Source organism: Vipera ursinii (genome assembly GCF_947247035.1).
Source record: "Vipera ursinii genome assembly, chromosome: 5".
Lineage (NCBI taxonomy): Eukaryota > Metazoa > Chordata > Lepidosauria > Squamata > Viperidae > Vipera > Vipera ursinii.
In genome coordinates, this window is record NC_139518.1 from 55,455,747 (window position 1) to 55,476,653 (window position 20,907).

At 37.5% G+C, this 20,907-nt stretch overlaps 1 protein-coding gene across 1 annotated transcript in view; it reads left to right on the forward strand.

Moving 5' to 3' along the window:
• Nucleotides 1–583: 583 nt before the first annotated feature.
• LOC310640858 (pancreatic lipase-related protein 2-like) overlaps nucleotides 584–20,907 on the forward strand; it is a gene marked incomplete at both ends in the record, with an annotated part of 28,438 nt that continues 8,114 nt past the window's right edge. The window contains 8 exons of the mRNA XM_083363395.1: nucleotides 584–619; nucleotides 7,753–7,801; nucleotides 10,950–11,104; nucleotides 12,176–12,301; nucleotides 12,798–12,932; nucleotides 15,166–15,295; nucleotides 19,843–19,956; nucleotides 20,038–20,139. Of these exons, the coding sequence (XP_083219521.1) occupies nucleotides 584–619; nucleotides 7,753–7,801; nucleotides 10,950–11,104; nucleotides 12,176–12,301; nucleotides 12,798–12,932; nucleotides 15,166–15,295; nucleotides 19,843–19,956; nucleotides 20,038–20,139 (847 nt within the window). The remainder of the gene's footprint in view (nucleotides 620–7,752; nucleotides 7,802–10,949; nucleotides 11,105–12,175; nucleotides 12,302–12,797; nucleotides 12,933–15,165; nucleotides 15,296–19,842; nucleotides 19,957–20,037; nucleotides 20,140–20,907) is intronic.

Sequence of the window (20,907 nt, forward strand, 5' to 3'; positions counted from 1 at the left end):
AAAATTGAGGGACATTTATGTAACTTTTTCCACATTCTCATTTTAATTTTTAAAAGTTAAAGCAGTCAAATCCTTTTATTACATGAAAATGTATTCTTGTAGTTTTGACAGTTTTAACATCTATGTGTGAGTTTAAAATGTTAAATAGCACATGGATGGATGGATAAATTGCTTTGGCACAAGAACTTTGTCAAGCATGAAATCATGATGGTGGGGGAGAGAAGAACTGTTATTTGAATTGTTCATGACTGAAATATTATGACAGGATAAAATAAAAGGGAATCTAAAACACCATTAAATTCAATGGCACAATTATCATGTTGCATGGCTGATTCTGTTGAAAAGTAACAAATGATGAAACTTCAGTGGGAGTCAGTCAGAGTAAAATATCCAAGGCCATATTTTGCATACCGCCAGGCCAGCCCACACAAAGAAAACTGCTTTGTTATTCATTCATGGACAGAATGAATACCTGTGCATCAGTCCGTCTCCACTTCCCTAAAAAGTCACTTTACCTCTTCTCTTATCAGAAGCATGCCCAGCAACATAAAGGATAGCACAGTATTAAAGGAAAATATTCTGAATGCGAGACTTCACAGCATTAAGAAATCTTAGAATGGTAAGTGGCTGATAATATATACAATAGGGGTAGGAGGGCAGGATGGACATTTGACTATAAGGAGATAGAAATGCAACTGGTAGGATGCTATTGTTCAGCATGGGGATTGGGGGGAAAGAAACGTTGGGATAAAGACTTTTATCATATATTTCCAAAAGGAAATGCAAGAAACCATGTATCCTTAAGAGGAAAAAGGAAGGTTGGAAATCGTCCAGAGAGGGTTAGAGAGCATCTCCCTGTATTCTCCTAGGATAAGATGAATTGCCAAGTACCCTTTCTCTCATATGCAACTCTTGAAAAACTCAGATTCTTCCCATCTTGCCATATAAATGTTAAAGATGAGAAACCTTCAGGAAAAAGTAGCAGACATAATTCAGATGGTTATGAATCCATAATCAATTGAATCCGGTTTTTAAAGCTAAATACTCAGAGAGTTGTGCCTAGTTGATCAATTTGTCCGGTTTCTATCATCTACGCAGTTTTGAAAGGTCTTCCCTCTTTGAGAAAAAAAACTGTATATGCTATTATGTTTTAATTAAAAATGAACTAAGTGAAATTCTCACTGATTCATATTTGTAGCTTCCATCTAGATCAAATTATATATATATATATATATATATATATATATATATATATATATATATATATATATACATATACATATATATATATATATATATATATATATATATATATATATATATATATATACATATATATATATACACACATATATATATATATATACATACATATACATATACATATGTATATATATATATGTATATATATATATATATGTGTGTGTGTGTGTGTGTGTGTGTGTGTATATATATATATATATATATATATATATATATATATATATATATATATATATATATATATATACCAATACCCTTTTTCTTCCCATTTTATTCTTCTGTACTTCTAGTCAGGTTCAGTTCTGAAATGCACTTCCATAATTTTAGAAATGGTAAATAGTTAAGTGCTTATTTGATGCTACCTGCCACTGTGATAGCTTGGTTGAGTTTTACAATCTCAATCCCTTTTGCAACAGAAGGAGGAAATTAAGTTTTTAAAAGGATAAATGCATTCTGAACTTCTTTTTCATGCAGTAGGAAGGAAATGAACAAAACCAGGATCCCGAAAGCTAAATACATAGTAGAAAGTGAAAAAAATTATCAGTCCATGACATACGGGTAAATTAATTTGTTTCTCTCTGTTAAGTTATTTTACAGCCTCATTCAAGAAAACAATACTTTTGTAAGATAACACTTTATTCCAAAGACCCAAATGCATAACCAAATATAAAAAGGAGAAAAGCAATCTGAATAAGTTTTTTGTTTATTATTTACAAAATGGCTAAGAGATGATGGTTAACAGTGCAGTGTTGAGAATGGATGATTTTAGTAATTGCTGAGAAGTATGAGAATTAAACTTTATAATCATATGAGTGATTTTTTAAACTTGATTTTTATGTCCTGTTCATTTGGTGAAAACCTTTGGTAACCATATGAATAGATTTGTCTCCATGACGATCTAGCCCTAACCTGGTGCTCAGGTCTTCCAATGCTGTCACAATCTCCATATTGCTTTTAAATCCTATTCTAAAAGTCAAGGATGGATGCATTTGCTCCCCCCTTGTGTAGTGAAAGGCATTTACTAGATCATTCCTATTCCATGTGCGGGCCTGAATTCTGACAGCACAGTATCCAAGCAATCCGTTTTCTCTAGAATATTTGATTCAGTACCATTGTTCCAATAGCCTTCTGCTAAAAGGAAAGGCTGTAGAATGGGCAGTAGTAGTTCAATGCTTCAGGGTCTAGGTAGGGCCTTTAAGAAGAAAGTGTACTATAGCTACCTTTAAGAACACCAATAGAGTGTTCTCACAATGAGCAATTAGCAGTTTCCTGGATTCTGAAAATCACCTTATCTCTAGCTACATATCTGATGAAATTAAGAGGGGGAGGGAGGCAGCCTCAGGTGCAGTGATGGCAAACCTTTTAGAGACAGAGTGCCCAAACTGCAACCCCAAACCCACTTTTGTATCATAGGGTGCTGGGTGGGCGTGCCCTTTGGGTGGGTGTGGCTGCAGTGGTAACGGCAGACTGGGTAGGACTAAAAAGTTCAATTAATCGATTCCAACTTTGCGAGAACTATTTTTCCCCCCACAAGAAGTTGAAATTGATTGATTGATTGATTGAACTAAACAAAACAATGTCCAAGTCCTTATTCTGGACCTTATCCACATCGATCCAAGACTTAAGCAAATCTGGGTGACTTTGTTAATGAAATAAAATGCTAATTGACCAGCAACTGTGTAGGAACTCTTGATGTTGTTGTTTTTTTCCCCCTAACAATGAACTGACAACCTGAAATACAACTAACAGGATGAGAACTCTGACACAATAAGAGAGGATACATAATACTGTTTTATCTTTCTTATGGCCAAAGCATTGGTCTGAATGTGGGCGTAAAGTTATGCTCAGGCAGATTCATTCCTTGACCACCTCCGCCAGCACTCTAGATGTCACTTCTGCCAATTCATCTCCTGCAGTCTCCCAGTAAACCAACAAACCATTGTTGAAGGAAAAGTCTTCATCATGGTTCAGTCCAAGCTGGGAATAAACAATATGGTGACTGCTTTAGAAAGAAGGTTGCAGCTTATTGAAGAGGAGAGCCAGACAGAAAAATGGCTCTGGAAGAAAAGAGTGAGCACATGTAGGGAGTGGGTTTTTATACCCTCTGGGGCTCTTGAGGTTGTTTCCTGTTCCTGTTTGAGGCTTTGTATTTCCTGTGTCATGTATTTTGACCTGTGTCTCTTTGGCATCTGTGGGTTAATCCTATTATGTCCTCTTAGAGTTTGGGTGGGGTATGTAGATTTTAGGTGTCTTCTTAATCTTCTAGCTGGGGCCCTCCAACATCTGCATTTTTATAGAGCTGGTTTCTGCTTGGGGAGGGAGACTTGGGGCTATTAAGAAAACTGGGCATGCTTTTCTGCTTCTTTAAGATCCTTTGAGGAAATATATTTTTCCTTCTCTGGGAGGCTGACTTCCTACACCATCTAAGATTGACCAACTGAGAGAAGCTACAATTTTATCAAGGGCTCAGTTTATTGTTGTCTCTAGCCCAGTTGGGTTGAATCCCAAGGTTTGGGGGATTTTTTGATTCAGAAGCAATTATCATGCAGAATGAGCATTTAGGGCTTTATTCCAAAGCAGTGTAAGGAAATAAAATAATAACATAACATGACATAATGTAACATTTTAAGAATATTCAGAAATTCTGAGGTATATAACAGGATAATAATCAACTAATATTGAAGAATAATGAAGATTGTAATTTTTTTTTCATTCATTTCATTTCATTCATCCATTCACTCAAATTTATAGAGCCAATCTCTTGGAAAACTGTCAGGCAGATAAGGAGGACGGATCAAGCCTTGAGTCATTGCATAGCTGCAAGAAACCTAGGGCTGACCACCACCACCTCAACTTCCATGGGACCTTATCTGTTTGTTCCCAAGAAAAGAAAAGCAGCTTGGGAGATTCCTGTAATATAGATAGAATACCATAAAGTTGTCAACCTGAACTTTTCACTTGTGGATCTGATTGCTTGCGCCTGACACAACTTCACATTTGTGACTAAGACAGCTATCAAAGAATATTCAAGAATGCTGAAGAACACAATATGACAATTAAGCAAAGCTTGTGCATTCCTTTTACCAGTCAGGGAATCTGAGATATGATGTTAAGAGGAGCCTTTCAAAACTAGCAAACATGCATCCTGTGGGAATTTTGATTATTTCAGCTCTGAATCACCCTTACTCTCACCCCTTTTTGATTATGTTATCTCACAGGAGTTTGCCAAGGAAAAATTCTTCGTATCTTGGAATGCTACTTGGTTGGAATGTTGTGTCTAGTTCTATCAAAAATGAGACCATCCAAGTTAAAAAGGACTGTATGACATGTGGCCATTTGTTTTCTGAAGTTTTTCAATTCACAATACAAAAGATGATCCTACTTTATACAGATGATCCATAAAGGACAAACCAAAGTATAACTTAAGTATAACTGTTTATTAAGTAAAATAAATGCTGATTTAATTCTATATTACACTCGACCCTTACATGGGAATATGTACCACGTACCTAAAGGAATCTAATTCATTTTCCTCCCCAGTCTTCATATGAACACAATGAGGTCATCTCAGATGACAACAGCAAATCAGGCTTTCAGGAGATTCACCTGCCAGATTGTAAGGAAACTCTCCAAGCACCATCAGAAATCATTGGGATCCATGAAGTGTCTGAGGCAAATCATTGGATTTGGTCCATCCGTATGAACATCTCAGATGGCAATCATTTGCACATGGGCCAGGAAATAATCCAACCATTGCAAAAAAAAAACAGTAGTGATGTTCCATATATCCAGATCACATAAACCATTTTTAAAAAAAGAAAGGCAAGGTCCAAAGTGTGTTCTACATTGTTGAACCCAAGAACACCTGAAACAAGCCCATGGTAGCCAAGAAAGCCATTACCTTCTGGGCCCAACTGAACCTCAGACATGGAGATTGAAGTCCTCCAACAACAGAAGGCAAGCAACTGTCACTAGCAGTCCAGCAACTAGGACCAGAGTCAAGAAAGAAACCCTATCAGTATCAAAGAAGCCATTATGCCAACAGTCTCCAACTTGTCTCTACAGCTCAACTTAATACAAAAGCATTTTTTCCTTGCCACTGCTGGAACAGAAACACTGGTAGCTGGTAAGGTTTCTTAATAGATCAGTGCCACCCCCACCTAGGCTGAAGAGGACCCAACACCCAGCCAGGCAGATTTCAGAGGCAGTAATATCATTAGCATCACCTACTGTAGCTGGATCTCAGTAATACATGCCAGATTCTCTGTGCTCACCCATCTTTATATCATGGAGACGGTTTTAATGCAAATGTTTAACAGTGATACCCCAAGGCCAGATATACAGTTCACCATATAATTTGATAAAATACAAGCATATTAATGGTACTTGGTCAGTTCATATTATTAAAACATCAGAGTTAAATCCCTTTAATATAACTATTGTTTGCAATTATACTAGGCATGTTTTTCAAAAGCAAGTCCATCTCTGTTCAATGAGATTTACAGCACACAGTATTACAAATTTTAGAAAAAATATGGAGTGATAATTACAATCTAAAACTGGCTGATTTAAGTCAAAACTAAACAAATTTAATTTAATTTAATTTATTAATATTTCTATACCGCCCTTCTCCCTGAGGACTCAGGGCGGTGTACAGGGCAAGAATAAAACACAGAAATGTACAAAAATTAAAAGATAATTAAATGCATGCCCGATTAAAATACAATTAATACATAGTAAAAACCCCAATAAAAATGATAAAAAACCCCACCAATCCCACTCATGCCAGGCCGGCTTGTTCGAACAAGTATGTTTTCAGATCGCGGCGAAAGGAGCGCAGATCGGGCGCCGTCCGGAGCTCAACCGGTAACTGGTTCCATAGCTCCGGGGCGCCCACAGAGAAGGATCTCCCCCCGGGGGCCACGAGACGGCATTCTCTGACCGGTGGCACCCTGAGGAGGCCCTCTCTGTGGGAACGCACAGGGCGCAGGGAGCTTGATGCCGGCAGCAGATGTTCTGCTGTCTGCTGTTTCAAGGTTTTGTACAAATTATTTTCTTTCAACTCATAAAAAATGATTTGCTTTAACTATGGATGCATAATGTACAAAATTCTTCATAGAGAAAATTTATCTGGTCACTAAGAGTCAACACCAACTATATCACATAATCAGTCAGTCAAAAGTATATTAAATAAAACAAACATCTGTAAGTTTCACTTTCTCCTTTTAAAGCCTCAAAACTGTATCTTCAACAACCTGAGCGAAGATACTGTACCGCACCTAAATTTAATATTTATGAGGTACAATACATGTTTTCATGCAGCTGAATAAATATAAGGTGTCCTGATTTTTAAATTCATATATGTACTATTTATCTAACAATCTATCTTGTTGCCATTCAGTTGTCTCATGTGGCATGACAGTTTTAAAGATATTATTCCTGTCTTGTGGAAGCTTATCATGGGAATTCCAGTTTGTGGACTGGAAGGAGGAGGAGCTACAGTTTCTATTTCTGAGTGTTGCATAAGGCATTAATGTTATCAGTTATTTAATATTTAAATGCAGTGTCCTGAATGCTATTGATATAAATATCATTTATTTTAATTCTGCATGAATAATTATGATCTGATGCATGATGTACTTTTGATGTTGCTCGTAGAAACCAAATGGAAAGTCAAACGAACTGATCTAGTTTAGCTACATTTCTTTAGAGACTGGAATATTAATTTATTTATTTATTTATTTATTTATTTATTTATTTATTTATTTATTTTAATTCCATTTATATCCCGCCCTTCTCCGAAGACTCAGGGCAGCTTACAAGCTTAGCAGTAGCCTTCATTCTATGTATATGCCTGCTTATTAGGGCTTTCACACAGCCCCCAAGCGGCATTATTACAAAGTCAGCTTATTGCCCCCAACAATCTGGGTCCTCATTTTACCTACCTCGGAAGGATGGAAGGCTGAGTCAACCTTGAGCCTGGTGGGATGCGAACCTGCACTAATTGCAGGCAGCTGGTGTTACTTAAGGAGGCATTATATGACTATTTTTTTCTCATTCACTATATATATAAATTCTAAATAAGTCCTTTGATGTTTAAAGCAATATCTTCTATATATCTATGTTTCTGGGTATTTATATCCCTAACTTCAGACAGAGAGAGCAAGAGAAAGTGTTGTTGGAAAGTAGGTATGATATAGATATTTCTCCACCAGCCATACCTGGCATAACTTAAAAGCAAAGATGGCACTTTGTGGCTATGACACCATGATGAAAATAACATGTAGAAAAAGATTTAAAAAGAGGTTATGATTATATTTCACTTTAATCAATGAGATAATCTCACAGAACTCATTTGAATGTGATATTAGGTTAGATAACACTGAGATTAAATTGTTTAAGCAAATGCTTGTAGAAAATGAATTCATTTGGAATGAAGTACTAATGAGCTTTACCAAGATTTAATCTATTTATTCAAATTTATTATAGAGTAATATAATTTGGATTGTTGTCTTCTTCCTTCATGGCACAGCAGAAGGTAAGGCAATTTACCATGCTTCAGAACAATTTCATGTTTAGTTTAACAAGGAAGTAGATAATAATACTCTTTTTCATATTTTATATTGATTAATATAAATTAATTTCATTAATTCATGTACCAAATTTTTATACCAGCAAGTAAATATAGCTACCAAACCTAATGATGCTACATGTATTTTGTAGGGTATTATTATGTGTGCAATTCCAACTGTATATAATCATGATGTCATGTGTCATGTGGGGATGAGACAGCATATAGGGCGGAGGTACAAAAACTATCCATATGGTGTAGTAACAACAACTTGCACCTAAACATTGGCAAGACGAAAGAGATGGTGTTAGACTTATGGAGAAAAAAGGAGGAACCTGCCCCACTTTACATTGGGGAGGACTGTGTAGAGAGAGTTTGCTCCTTTAAATTTCTGGGAGTCTACCTCTGTGAAGATCTGACCTGGAAAGTTAACACAACCCAGGTGGCTAGAAAGGCCCAACAGAGGCTTCACTTTCTTAGGGTCTTGCGGAAGAACAGGGTAGAACAACGGCTAATGACCCTCTTTTACCGGTCTACTATAGAGAGCGTCCTCTCGTATGGTGTCGTGGTTTGGTATGCTGGTCTGACAGCCGCGGACAGGAAAGTATTACAGAGGGTAGTAAGCACAGCACAAGACATTGTGGGCTGTTCCCTGACATCACTGGATGACATCTCAAGGGCTCATTGCCTTGGAAGAGTGAGGAAGATTCTCAGGGATGACTCACACCCTGGACGGTATCTGTTTACTCTCCTACCATCCAGTAGGAGATATAGGAATATAGCCAGCCGTACCAACAGGCTGAAAAATAGCTTTTATCCGTGGGCTGTTAGGCTTTTAAATAGGACATAATCACTTATGCAGAATTGACTTGGGAGGCCGGTGTGTGGTATAGTTGGTTCACATGGTGTGGTAGGATGGAAGGTTTGTTGTCACTGTGTGTTGGGGGGAGAGAGCACGGGGGGAGGCTCAGCTAATCTCAATGTACACATGTTGTACTTTGACAATAAAGGTTTATTATTATTATTATTCATGTGCATGTATGTGTGTTTGATTACTGTCTACAGTGAATGGTACAGCTCTTCAATTTTTAAAAAATTCAGATCTTTTCTATATTTGTGCTTGCTGTCTTTCCCCAACCATTATAGTAAAAGTTGATGGTATTTTCTTGTAAAGCAAATGAACATTCATGGAGCTATGACTTAGCTCCATTATATTTTAAATTTCCAAGGTTTCCTTGCAAAGAGAACTTTTTCTCTTCATTAGCTATTAACCTCTTAAAATCTTATGTTATATAATGTGTGATAAAATGTAATTATAAATGTGATATACTGTTCTCCCTCTTCAGGTTTGTGAACTATCTAGAGCAGGCATGCCACATGACATGTCGCAACTTATTGGTTTTGCTCTGATGCATCCAGCCCATGGGCCAACAGTTTGACATCCCTGATCTAGAGTGAGAAATCAATATAGTGGATCAGAGCCAAATTTTAGAGGAGCAACATGAAGATATAAGAGTCCTCTTGTAGCAAGTGCAATTTGTTTCAGTGACCTGGTCACTTTTTTTTAATTAAATTTTTATACCGCCCTTCTCCCAAAGGACTCAGGGCGATAAATATTAAAAAACAAAGTACAAAAGTTAAAAAACAATTAAATAATTTATGCCCGATATATACAATAGTTAAAACCATATTAAAAAAACCCAACCCCAAACCCATCAGACCAGGCCAGACTGCTCAAATAAATAGGTTTTTAGATCCCGCCGGAAGGAGCGAAGGTCGGGGGCCATCCGGAGCTCAACCGGCAAGCGGTTCCACAGGTCTGGCGCGCCCACAGAGAACACCCTCCCCCTGGGGTCCACGAGTCGACATTCTCTGATCGGAGGTACCCTGAGGAGGCCCTCTCTGTGGGAGCGCACTGGACGGAGGGAGGTTGACGCTTAAGTCATCACTAAATAAAAATCAGATGACTTCAATTTTATTTCAGATTTGCTTTACAGCATCAAAATGATACAACCCCAAACACTTTCAGGCAGCAAATCCATTGGGTCAGAGGGATGTAATCAGCTAATGAAGGTCATAATGCTAAGCTTGTTATGAGCAGCATGATAGCCTAGAGGCAGAAACAGATATTTCTCTGTCAGGGCACCAAGAGAAAATATTTGCTGTGAACTCCGCATAGGGGTTTGGAAGTGCATCTGGCCAGAAAATGCTCAGTCATCCCAACTCCACCCCAATAAAAGGGATTACAGGGTTGTAAAAAGAAAAAGCTTGTTAACTTTTTAGGGATGCACTGCATTGTAGAAAAAAGCAGTTCAAGAAAAGTTAGCTTGTTTAAGCAATCTTTCTACTCTGGGGGGGGAATGGAAAAAGATGCAATATTGTACTGTGGGTATTTGTTGTTTATCAACTGCCTCGTTTAATAACCATTCAAAGTTACAACAGAGTAAAAAAAAAATTTTGCAACCCTTGAAGTATCCCTTAATCATATGATTGCCATTCAGACCTTTTACAACCAGCATCCATTTATGACTACTTAAGCATTTCATGGTAAAGTGATTACCATTTGTGTGCTTCACAACTAAGGTGAATAAACAGTGTTGTTAGAGAAGGCAGAAGTAAAATCATAACTCGTAGTCATGTGAAGTTTCATTTCCTGACTGTGGCATTTCCCTTAACAATTGAAACAATGGCATGACATTTTGTTTAATGACCATAATACTTAATGACAGTCCCAATTGTGGTTGCTAAGCAAGGACAACTGGGAACATGGGATACACACATGCACAAACACAGAGAGAGAGAGAGAGATTGCAAAGACTGTAAATGCATATGTCGGTCACAGAGTTACTTTTTCATCACCACTGTAATTGCAAATTGACACTGTTCAAGAAATACCTAAATACCACTAAACAAGGAATACCTATAGTTGGTTCAATTTATCTAGAAGGCAGTATGTTAGGAAATGCTGCTATGCACATTTAAAATATTTAAGGTGAGCTGTCCTAAAATTATCTGCAGGGAGATATTTATACTTACAAATGTATAAAATGAATGAATTTCGAAAAAAGATGAATGAATCCAATTATTTTCAGAATTTGCCTTGTGTGTTCTTTAGCCAAAGAAGTCTGTTATGAAACAATAGGCTGCTTTTCCGATAACCCCCCTTGGTCAGGAATACCTGGGAGACAGCTGTTTTGCTTACCAGCATCTCCAGAAAAGATGAATATATCTTTCTCCCTTTTCACAAAGGAAACTGGAAATCTCTCACAAGTATGATTATTATTATTATTACTATTGTCATTGCTTCCTGCTGCTGTTTTATTATCTGTTTATAATTTATTTATTATTGTACATATATCTATTTTTTTCCTTCCATATATCCAGAAACAGAGATGGATTTATTTGTTAGACTCTGACTAATTAGATCAGGGGTAGGCAACCTCGGCTCTTTTATGACTCATGGACTTCAATTCCCAGAATTCCTGAGCCAGCTTGGCTGGCTCAGGAATTCTGGGAGTTGAAGTCCATGAGTCATAAAAGAGCCGAGGTTGCCTACCCCTGAATTAGATGGATAAAAATGCATACTGAATAATGTATTTAACATTGCTAGTTGCAGATCAGTGCAATTATAGTTCTTATTTGGCCAATAATTGTCTGAATTAGTACTAATCAACTAATCAAAATACCAAATACTAATCAAAATACCAAAATTGGCTAAAGATATTTGCAACTGAGAATGAGAAAAAAGCTATTTTTTTAACAGATTGGCTGCAAGGTTTGACCACTTATGATCTGATGACTAAGGCAAATCAGTGTCTTTTATTGTTTTATTGCCATCTGGATAACAGCAATGGCATGATAACCTTGTTTCATATGTTAGTCAGAGAAACTGTGAAGTTAATGGGTAAAACTGTCGATTGGAAGCAGTCAGAAACATCTATTTACAATGGAATCTAAGGTTCAAGGTATACAGTATGTTACTCAGTGGGGGATTCAAATATGTGAACAATCTGTGTGGTTGCCGCTTCCGGAAGTCCATCCTGGGCTTGGGCAACAAAAAATTAGCTACTGGCTCTACTGAAGTGGTGCGAACTGGCTGAATCCCATCACTGATGTTACTTCAGACTTTTAAGAAGAGCTTTTAGCAATTGCCTAGATTTGGGCATGAATTGGGCGAGACTGTTGAGCCCACTCATTTATTTCTCATTAACAAATATAGAGATTTGTTAAGTTTGGCTTTATGAGAATAATTAGGTCCAAGAAAATAGTTACATTCTTTGCTTTGAAAATGTTAGATACTTGAAAGAATTTGTTATATCATTATCTTTAAATTCCCTGCAGAAAATATTGTACAATAAACTATCAAGTCTCCAAAATACTAACTTCTCCCCATTGAGGAAAACTCGCTTTGTTATCCATGGATATACAAGCACTGGAAAATATGGCTGGGTTGTGGAGCTGTGTTTGGTATGAGATTTCCTTATTCTGGGGGAAAAGAGGGGAAAATTTTAATATGCCTCTTTTGCCTAACAAATACATGGTTTAAGTCATGGGTTGGCAATCTAGAGTACATCAGGGGACTACTGTTATTCCAAACAACCCTCCAACTGGTTGCTTTAAAATAATCATATTTATTTATAATAATGCCCTTGGATCATTTGCTAGGTTTTATTGTTTTTCTTCACATTATGCAACTGGAGTTTTTTTATTTTCATGAGTCATAAGATTTCAGTAGGAATATTTTACAGATCAGTTGTTATCTACTCATAAAGCACTATGATGTTTATTATATGTGCTAATGTGCAGGAAATTGGTATGACCCAGGACTGTGTGGCCTGGGGCTGAATTACAAATCCCTGTGGATCTTAAGAACTCTGTGATCAGGCATTTTTTTAAAGGATCTATTTTGTTGACATTCATCATCCAAATGTAATTTTTTTTATACATCACTTTAATGCTATAGCTTCTGGTGGATGTGGAAGACATTAACTGTTTTGCTGTTGACTGGGAAGATGGAGCTAAATGCACTTATTTCATTGCTGGCAGCAATATCCGTGTTCTTGGAGCGGTGATAGCTAAATTTATCTTTACTATGAAGGTGAGATTTTAAGTTAAATATATTATGAAACATTGAAGGCCCTGATATTACCTGCAGAAATGACATATTCTCTATTTACCAATGTAAATTAATTGTATTAATTGTACAAAATAAACTTAAAAGCATTTTATATATTAAAATAGGAATGTTTAGATCAGTGGTGGCGAACTTATGGCACACATGCCACAGGTGGCACGCAGAGCCCTCTCTGTGGGCACGCACACCATCATCCCAGTCCTAGGCCTTCAAGCTGGGTTTTATAAAACTTTTCACTTTAGGCCTCCGCCGCTGTGTGCAAAAAAAAAAAAGTTCAATCGATCAATTTCAAGTTCTTGCAGGAACAAAAAAGATCTCGCAAAGTTGGAATTGATTGATTAAACTTTTTAGTCCCACCTAGTCTGCCGTTACCACCGCAGCCATGCCCACCCAATGGGCCACACCCACCCCTACCCAACAATACATAAGTGGGTTTGGGGTTGCAGTTTGGGCACTCGGTCTCTAAAAGGTTCGCCATCACTGGTTTAGATCAAGCCTCTATGCCAGGGATGTCCAGCCTTGGCAACTTTAAGACCTGTGGATTTCAACTCCCAGAATTCCACAAGTCTGTAACTCTTAAAATTGCCAAGGTTGGACAGCACCATGCATCTTTTCAGATTCTCATATGAACGTGTTAAAATCTAGAATAAAATGGATGCTAATTTTTAAAGGTTTCCCCATGGTGTTACACAGTGCATTTTTTGGCATTAATACCCTTCTTTTCTTAAAAAAAACTAGACAATATTTAAGCACTAAAATTTCTGAAGAATGTTTATATAAAAATAATAAACCAACAAATGGGAAAAACATCAGTACTCCAAACCAAATCTGAAGCAAATTAATCAGATACATCCTGTAGGGAATATGTAGCTTGTTAAATTGGTTTGAGGACTTTTCAAAATGCTGTTATTAATGTGCTTGTCACATCTTAAGGAATTCTGCAAGTGGGTTACTATAAGAACCTAGCAGTTCTCAGATGAGTCAAATGACAAAGCGCTTTGTCCCTGATCTTTTAGTAATTCAAATTTATTCTTAAAACTCTTATGAATTGCCACAAGTTCCATGTGCAATATAACAATCATAGATACAATCATTATATAATATGTACTCAATAGATCATATTCAGCATCTGCAGGAAGATAATATAAACTAAATATAAACAATAACATAACACAGTTGCCAAAATAATTCACTGGAAAATCTGTAAAATATGTCATGGTAATGAATAATGAAAAGTTGGGGGAACATATAGTTGAAAAATTAGTTGAAAATGAGCAGGTTAAAATATTATGGGATTTCCATATATGAACTGATAAAATGTAGACACACCAGATTTAGCCTTAGTTGAAAAGAAAATAGTGTGGATAATTTATGTACTGATACCAGGGGATAGCAGAATAGAAGGCAAAGCATTAGAGAAGATCACAAAATATGAAAATCTGAAAATCAAAGTTGACAAGATATTGCATAATTGGCAGATATGATTTCACATTTATTGTGTACATAATAATAATGTTAGTGTTCCAATAAGTGAGATAATAATCAAGCATGCAATAAAAATTAAGAAACAATTAATAAACAAAATGTAAAATTCTGTAACATCAGGTCAATAGTTTTAGTTAAAAACATTTTTTACTGAAACCTCTTTGGTTAATAACAATATGAAAAATTATTATCTATGCTCATCCATGGCATTTCTGTCTTTTGAAGTCTTGTGGCTAAATCTAATAGAAACAGTATTTCTTCTTGAGAAACATTATTTCACACAAAATAGAAAGGGCACTGAATTCTTCTGACAAATTTATATAACTTCTATCCATCCTAAACATTTTAATCAAACACTTGAGCACTGATTTACTTTCATATAAACACTATATTACATAGTCCAACTGAAATTATTCTAAATCTTATAAATTATTTAATTTTGGAGTACTATATTGCAATTTCATACAATTTTAATAGGTAAAAATATTTGCTCAGAATATTCTGTTTAAACCATGGATCAAAGTCTGTCTGGTGGTTTGTATATATTTCGAAGAGAAGGAGGTGTAGAGAACTGTGGTAAATGTAATCAACATCATCATGAAACCTAAAAGTAGGTTAATTTTATTATGATACAGGAAAATTCTGCTTCATCTGCAAATGATCAGAATGCTGTTTTGCTTGCTAATCATTGTCCCATTTCTTGAATTACTAGAAAATGTATCAGTATTGTCCTTCCAACGTCCATCTCATTGGCCATAGTCTCGGGGCTCATACTGCTGGAGAAGCTGGAAGACGACTTCGATATGTTGGCAAAAATTCTCCTGCCATTGGAAGAATAAGTGGTATGTTATCCCAAGTTATTACTCATTGCAATCTTGATTGAAATACAGGAAGGCTTGAAGTGGAAGTCAATCAATCTGGGAAACGTAACCAGGTTAAAGGTAAAATATGACTCTTAGCCTTCCTGTGACACGTATTAAGCATCCTGCTTAAGAAATGCTGCTAATCTTTTCATAATCACATTATCCATTATGTGTGTGTGTGTGTGTGTGTGTGTGTGTGTGTAATGTGTGAAATTGAGCATGTTGGCTGCAATTAATGCTGTCATATATGTATGTATTTATGTATATGTATGTGTATGCACACACACACACACATATACTGTATATATGCTTGCACATATACATATATGACAGCATTAATTGCAGCCAACATGCCCAATTTCAAAAGGCAACATGCATTATTTATTTCCTTTTTTATTTCCCAGTTTCAGGCAGGTTGGAGATTGTGATCTTTTTATCTCTGGGTAGTTCTCCACTTACAACAGTTCATTTAGTGACCGTCTCACTTAACAACAGAAATTTTAGACTCAATTGTGGTTGAGGACTACCTGAATTTCAATTCAGGAAAGAAGCTATTTGAAGAGACTAACAATATCTGTTTCTAATTTTCACTGAACAAATCAATTAGAAGAATAAGAAGCTGGTGTAACATCTTGTTCTGCTGACACAAAAAGCTGGATAGCCACGCAGGAATATTTATTTTTTATTTTTTTATTTTAATTCCATTTATATCCCGCCCTTCTCCGAAGACTCAGGGTGGCTTACAAGCTTAGCAGTAGCCTTCATTCTATGTATATGCCTGCTTATTAGGGCTTTCACACACACCCCCTAAGCGGCATTATTACAAAGTCAGCTTAATTGCCCCCAACAATCTGGGTCCTCATTTTACCTACCTCGGAAGGATGGAAGGCTGAGTCAACCTTGAGCCTGGTGGGACTCGAACCTGCACTAATTGCAGGCAGCTGGTGTTACTTAAGGAGGCATTAACCCACTGCTCCACCAAGTTGGTTGAGTTGGTCCTGGCAATATACACATATCCTGTTATGCTATTAAACCATTCCATCTCTCTCATTCTCCTTGTCTTTCTGTTGTTTCTCTACTGGACACTCTGTACTGGCACTATTTTAACTTTATTTTAACATTTGGAAAAGCTGCAGAGTGAGTTGCAGTTGCAACTGGCATTTTTTCTTTGTTTTTTGCTGGAAGGCTTTTTTAGAAAAAAGAAAGAGAGGCCATGCTGAATATAGATGTATCAAAATTTAGATGTCCATCATGTTGAAGGATGATAGGACTGAGATGGGCAACTACAAAAATTGAATATGGGCCTTCAGTCAAGATCTGATTAGTAATCTGAACATTCCCAAAGAATTTCATTCCCTATTACCTTTACGGTCCTTTAGGGAGAAGGCAAGAAACTCTGCCAGTATGGAGCTGTTAAATCTGGTATGCAAGTGTAACTTGCAAATCTTAAGGAGCAAAGTCCAAAATTTTGTATATTCCTTTACTTACCATCAAAAGAAATCAAGTAGTGCTTCAGATTTCATATGTGTCTCTAACAATAATGTGCCTCTTTTCTCAGACTTCTGGATTTATGTAAGAAAGAATAGTGACCACCAACCAGTTGTTAATTTCTGTGGGCATCAGACCGCAAACCCCACACCACAGCTGATATATGAGTTTCATTTCATGTAGAGATCCATCAGGACAGAGTGGATATAAGGCTTTTGACTGAACACATGAAATCTGATCAAGGCCTGACTCTGGTAAACACAGTTACCTCATCTTGCACAGATGTCATCATTGTTTTTAACAGCCCGTAAAAACCTAAATGCAAAGCAAAGAAAATTCTTAACTTAAAAGGCCCTACCTAGAAGGATCTAGAAGATAAAAGGCTCTGGTTGGTTTGACTGAGAGTATGGCTCTCTGAGGAAAAACAACCTGAGGCTAGCTGTGCATACAACATAAAACTATCCATCAAAAAATAATTATGTTGCCATGCTAGCTCTCAGTCAAGAGTACAGGAAACCATTAAGTTGAAGAAGCCTCAATGCTTTTCCTCTTTCTGGTTAAATTTAGAGTAAGTAGCCAAAAATCCAAACCCAGCCATTTTCTGGCACTCAGTTGTAGGTCTATTATGGGAACATAGGTTCTCCCTAAGGGACGCGATGGCTCAGTGGGTTAGGACACTGAGCTTGTCAATCAGAAGGTCGGCAGTTTGGCGGGTCGAATCCCGAGTGCCGCGTAACAGAGTGAGCGCCTGTTACTCGACCCAGCTTCTGCCAACCTAGCAGTTCAAAAGCACGTAAAAATGCAAGTAGAAAAATAGGGACCACTACAGTGGGAAGGTAACAGCGTTCCGTGCGCCTTTGGCATCTAGTCATGCTGGCCACATGACCACGGAGACGTCCTCGGACAAGCGCTGGCTCTTCAGCTTTGAAACGGAGATGAGCACCGGCCCCTAGAGTTGGAAACGACTAGCACGCATGTGCGGGGGAACCTTTACCTTTACTAGGTTCTCCCTGGACACCTCTATACCTGCTTCCACATGAGAGGAATATTATAGTCAATTATGCACTTCCCCAAGTTGTAGTGGACTAGAAGATACACAAGATGATCAACAGAAGGCCTGTAGCTCTACTCCACCATGGCCTCCAGTGACTGAATGGGAAAGTAGAGGTCTAATTTAGACCCTGAAGCCCAACAAGGCTCCCCGAGAAGATCTTCTACCTCCAAAATACTAAATATCATTTACATAACATTAAGGATAGGGTAATTGAAAAGGATCTGCTTCCCAAAGACAAAACTGGTTTTAGATCAGGTCACTCCACTATTGACAAGTGCTCCATTTTATGTCATTTAATAGAAAAATGCATAATTAAAAGGAGCCAACTGTTTACAGCCTTTATAGATCTCAGTGCAACATTCAATTCAATAAATAGGGATCTTCTTTGGAAGAAACGTATGGATTTGATCGTGGACTTCAGACTCCTCTCTTTAATCAAGTAATTACTCTCAAACTCATGCCTAAGGGTAAGCATAGGAATGCATGGATCCCTAACTGGAAAAATTAGCACCAAAAAAGCATGTCTGTCCCCCATTCTGTTTAACCTGTACATCAATGAGACCCCAACATTAGTTCACTCTTCCGATGTGCATATGTCTTAAATTAAAAACAAAAATGTAAACATTCTGCTTTATTCTGATGACATGATATTGATGTCATGCATCCAGTAGGGATGTAAAGACTGTTGCACAGGTTTAGTACAGACTGTGCACTCAACTACCTGAACATCAAGATAGTTATTTTTGGAAAGAAGTGGACCAGGTTGGAGCCTAGAGAGGGGATGCATAAAACAAGTAAGTTCCTATTTATACTTAGGACTTATTTTCACAGAAACAGGTTCCTGGCTCCCGCATTTTAAGGGGAGTTCTTCAAAGGCTACAGCTTATGCCAATTCCAGAAAGCAATTTACCAACCCTATTTTCTAATTCCAGTCATAAAGGTATATAATAGCAAAATTGTCCCAATGACCACATATGGTGCAGAATTGTGGGGAATATATAAATGCCCTTTATAGGAACCTGATATAGTCTACTTTTCTGAAATGCATGTTGGGGGTGGATAACTCTAAGTCAGCCCCAGCAGAAAGGGCAGAGTTGGGAATACAAAGCCATTTAATAATTAAAGTATTTATTTAATTACCGGCTGAAGATCCTATCCATGGACCCAAATAGACTATCCAAGCTGTACTTTGAAGAACAAATATGCAACAAGCAACTTTGCACTTGGGCCACCCAGTTTTCAAATGTTATCCCTCAATATGGATTCTCCGTCCAGTTTCCAGATCTAAAGGCCAAGGAAGCTTTCAAACAAAGAGTTATTGATGTGGTTGCCCAAGATGACATTGCAGCACTTCAAAGTGTCAAATCTTTGAAGGGCTGGCTCATCATAAATCACCCTCTCAATCAGAAAAATGTTTAACAACTAACATATGCCTCAACATCTCAGAAGAGTTGTTTCTAGAGCTTAATTCAAACAACTGGACTCCATGGTAAAGCATGGGAGGTTTCATGGAGTCCCAATTGAAGACAGATTGGGCATTTGTGGAGCACCAGCCATTAAAGAAACTGGACACATTCTTGTCAATGCAAATTGATCTTCCCAGAAAGGGGTGCTTATTTAGACCCTTCTTTAAAATCTAAAAAAAATATTGGGGCACCCAGGAGAAACAGGGAACAAATCTGCACATTCTTGCAGGAACAAACCTCCACATCCTCAGTAAGGAGTCTTCCATGCCCTTCATTCCAATGGCCTCTCAAAGAGGACAGAATACTTTGATCAGTTTGGAGTTAACTGTAGAGGTAATGATCTATTAGGAAGTTCTGTTTTCTTTTTATCTATTTACATTTTGGATATGTATTATGTATTTGATATAATCCATTGACTTCATAAAATTCTTCTATTTTATCTTGTGCAATTTTATCTTATTCTTTCACTTTATCTTTCCTTATGGGATTGTTACTATTATTATTTTTTCTCTCTTTAGGCTTAGACCCAGCAGCAGTTGGTTTTGAAGGATTCCCTGAGATGGTGCGGCTAGATCCTTCTGATGCTGGATTTGTGGATGTCATACACAGCAATGGGGCCCGATTTCCTTTAGGTAATGGCCAGATATGACTGAATGTTGTGACAGAAGCAACAACAGTGATTAATCATGTCACATATTTTGAATTTATTACAGGATTTGGGATGTTTAACGCCACTGGTGATATGGACTTTTATCCTAATGGTGGAAAGTTTATGGTTGGATGTAATGTAAGAGAACAGGATCAGAAACAGGAAGGTAAAATAACCCTGTCCTCATTTTCCTAAAGGTAACCCTATCTTCATCTTCAGCATTTTCATTCATAAGCGTTATACTGGCAATATAACTCTAACCCAGACTGAGTCTCTTAGGATTGGGTAGAATTAATTGCTCTGTTCCCTACCCATCAGGATTGGGTTTCAGGTTTTTGGGGATTCAGAAGTAATGAGCACCCGGTTATGGCTACTTAGTAAGCATGCGGTGGCTCAGTGGGTTAGGACGCTGAGCTTATCAGAAGGTCGTCAGTTTGGCGGGTCAAATCCCGAGTGCCATGTAACAGACTGAGCGCCTGTTACTCATCCCAGCTTCTGCCAACCTAGCAGTTCGAAAGCACGTAAAAATGCAAGTAGAAAAATAGGGACCACTACGGTGGGAAGGTAACAGCGTTCCATGTGCCTTTGGCATCTAGTCATGCCGGCCACATGACCACGGAGACGTCCTCGGACAAGCGCTGGCTCTTCGGCTTTGAAACGGAGATGAGCACCGGCCCCTAGAGCTGGAAACGACTAGCACGGATGTGTGGGGGAACCTTTACTTTTACCTTTTATGAGTACTTAAGGTTTTGGTTTGTGCTTAAAATTGTAAGCCGCCCTGAGTCCTCGGAGAAGGGCGGGATATAAATGGGATTAAATAAATAAATAAATAAATAAATAAATAAATAAATAAATATAAGCAGGGCTTTTTTTCTCATAGAACGCTCAGAACGACGTTCCGGCACCTTTTTTTTGCAAAAAAAAAAAGCTCCCT